This window comes from Manis javanica, chromosome 17, assembly GCF_040802235.1.
Source record: "Manis javanica isolate MJ-LG chromosome 17, MJ_LKY, whole genome shotgun sequence".
In the NCBI taxonomy this organism is placed as follows: Eukaryota; Metazoa; Chordata; class Mammalia; order Pholidota; family Manidae; genus Manis; species Manis javanica.
The window spans coordinates 4,670,864-4,672,879 of NC_133172.1; the positions used below are offsets into that span (position 1 = coordinate 4,670,864).

At 44.9% G+C, this 2,016-nt stretch overlaps 1 protein-coding gene across 1 annotated transcript; it reads left to right on the top strand.

Annotated features, from left to right (window-relative positions):
* The first annotated feature begins 206 nt into the window (after positions 1 to 206).
* Positions 207 to 1,148, top strand: LOC140847074 (vomeronasal type-1 receptor 4-like). Its single transcript, XM_073226039.1, has one exon. The coding sequence runs from the start codon at positions 207 to 209 to the stop codon at positions 1,146 to 1,148; it is 942 nt and encodes a 313-aa protein (XP_073082140.1).
* The last annotated feature ends 868 nt before the right edge of the window (positions 1,149 to 2,016 follow it).

A 2,016-nucleotide genomic window follows, 5' to 3' on the forward strand; every position in this document is an offset into this window, starting at 1 on the left:
TTTACGTTATTACTGCTCTCCGAACATGTACACTCAATGCTCAGAAACCTTGCAGTAAAAGAAAAATATTAAGCATACATGCCTAAGTGTTTCGAAGGTGAGTGGAGAACACTGGCTGCAGCTGACGTCATGTGGCCCGTGCCTCTTATTCCCACGCAGGAAGTTCTAGCTCAGAGGACAAGCATCGGTGGCTGAGAACTGGGAGGATGGCCAGCGGGGCACTGACATTAGGAATAATCTTCGTAACGCAGATTATCGTTGGAATCTTGGGGAATTTGTCTCTCTTTTGCCATTACATCAACAGTTACTTCACGGGGTGCAGGCTAAGGACCACGGATCTGATTCTCAAGCACATGATTGTAGGCAACTCCTTCTCCCTCCTCTGTAAGGGAGTCCCCGAGGCAATGGCAGCATTTGGGTGGGAGCACTTCCTCAGTGATTTGGGGTGCAAACTTCTTTCCTTTCTTCACAGAGTGGGCAGGGGAGTGTCCATTGGCAGCATTTGCCTCCTGAGTATCCTCCAGGCCACCACCATCAGCCCCTGGACCTCCAGGTGGGCACAGCTCAAAGTAAAAGCCCCCAAGTACATCACCCCCTCTCTTGTCCTGTGTTGGATTCTGCAAATGCTGGTAAATGTCATCTTCCCCATCTGTATAACTAGAAAATTGAGTGACAAAAACGTCACAGACTATAAAGATTTTGGATACTGTTCTTCTATTCGTCACAACAAAGCCACAGACTCAGTCTTTGCAGCACTGCTGTCATTCCCCGACGTTGTGTGCTTGGGGCTCATGCTCGGGGCCTCCAGCTGCATGGTGCTCATCCTGCACAGGCACAAGCAGCGGGTCCGGCACATCCGTACGGCCAATGTTGCCCTCAGATCCTCCCCTGAGTCCAGGGCGACCAAAAGCATCCTCCTCCTGGTGAGCACCTTTGTCTATTTTTACACCCTTTCCTCCATCTTTCAAGCTGTTCTGGCTCTTTCAAATAACCCTGGCACATTCCTTGTAAACATCACTGGAATCATGGCCATGTTATTCCCAGCTATCAGCCCCTTTCTGCTCATGAGCCACGACTCCAGTATATCCAGCCTCTGCTTTGCCTGGATTAGGAATGTAAAATCCCCTCATCTTTGGAGAAACATGTAAATTTTATGTACAGTTGCCAATTCATTCATGCCACCCAGAGTTTTAATAAAATTATGAGTCACAAGAGAATCATAAACAGGACACCCTGAGCATCTACTTCATAATAAACAACACTTCATAATAGTATTGTAATGAAACATTACTACTTGCAAATACTTATATAATTCTCTTTCTGATACTTGCAGTAAAGGAGTTCAGGATTTATGCAATAATACATACCAGGTCTCAAAACTACCCAGATATTATAGACAAGTGGTCACAGTGTGTAACTTTCAGTTTAACAGTATATTTTCAGAAATGAACTAGGGATGAAGTTTCAGGGGAAGGTACATAAAACTGGATCAGCACGTGGCATGGTCATGACGGAAACTAAAGAAAGTTACGTCTCCACAGAACAAAGAAAAGCCTGGCTGCAGCTGGAGGGTAAATTCAGCCTCCAGTAGAGCCTTTGGGAGCCAGTTGTTAATTTTGGCTACAGCAGCTTTGGAGAGAAGGTAGTTGTTTATCTGAACTATGATGTTATGCAGGGAAATTAGCATATTAAAATGTTTTCATGCAGAAATGGTCAGATTAAAGAGGGGAGCAAAGGAAAATACAAAAACAGAACCGTGCTTTGACTGATCTTTAAAGATTAACAAGATAATGTACAATAACAAAGACATGGATGTACTGGCATCTGTAGAAGGCAGGTGTCTCGAAACTGTGTTAAGATGATTGTGGCATGTTAGCAAGAATGTCACTGGGGGGTGCACACTCTTGTCCCTGAATGAATTAAATCAGTTTGTGGCGGAGAGTTCCGGTAAACTCAGAGCACTGCGGGCATAGCCACGTGAAAGAGAAAGATGGGAGTTCATTCTGTTATGCAGAG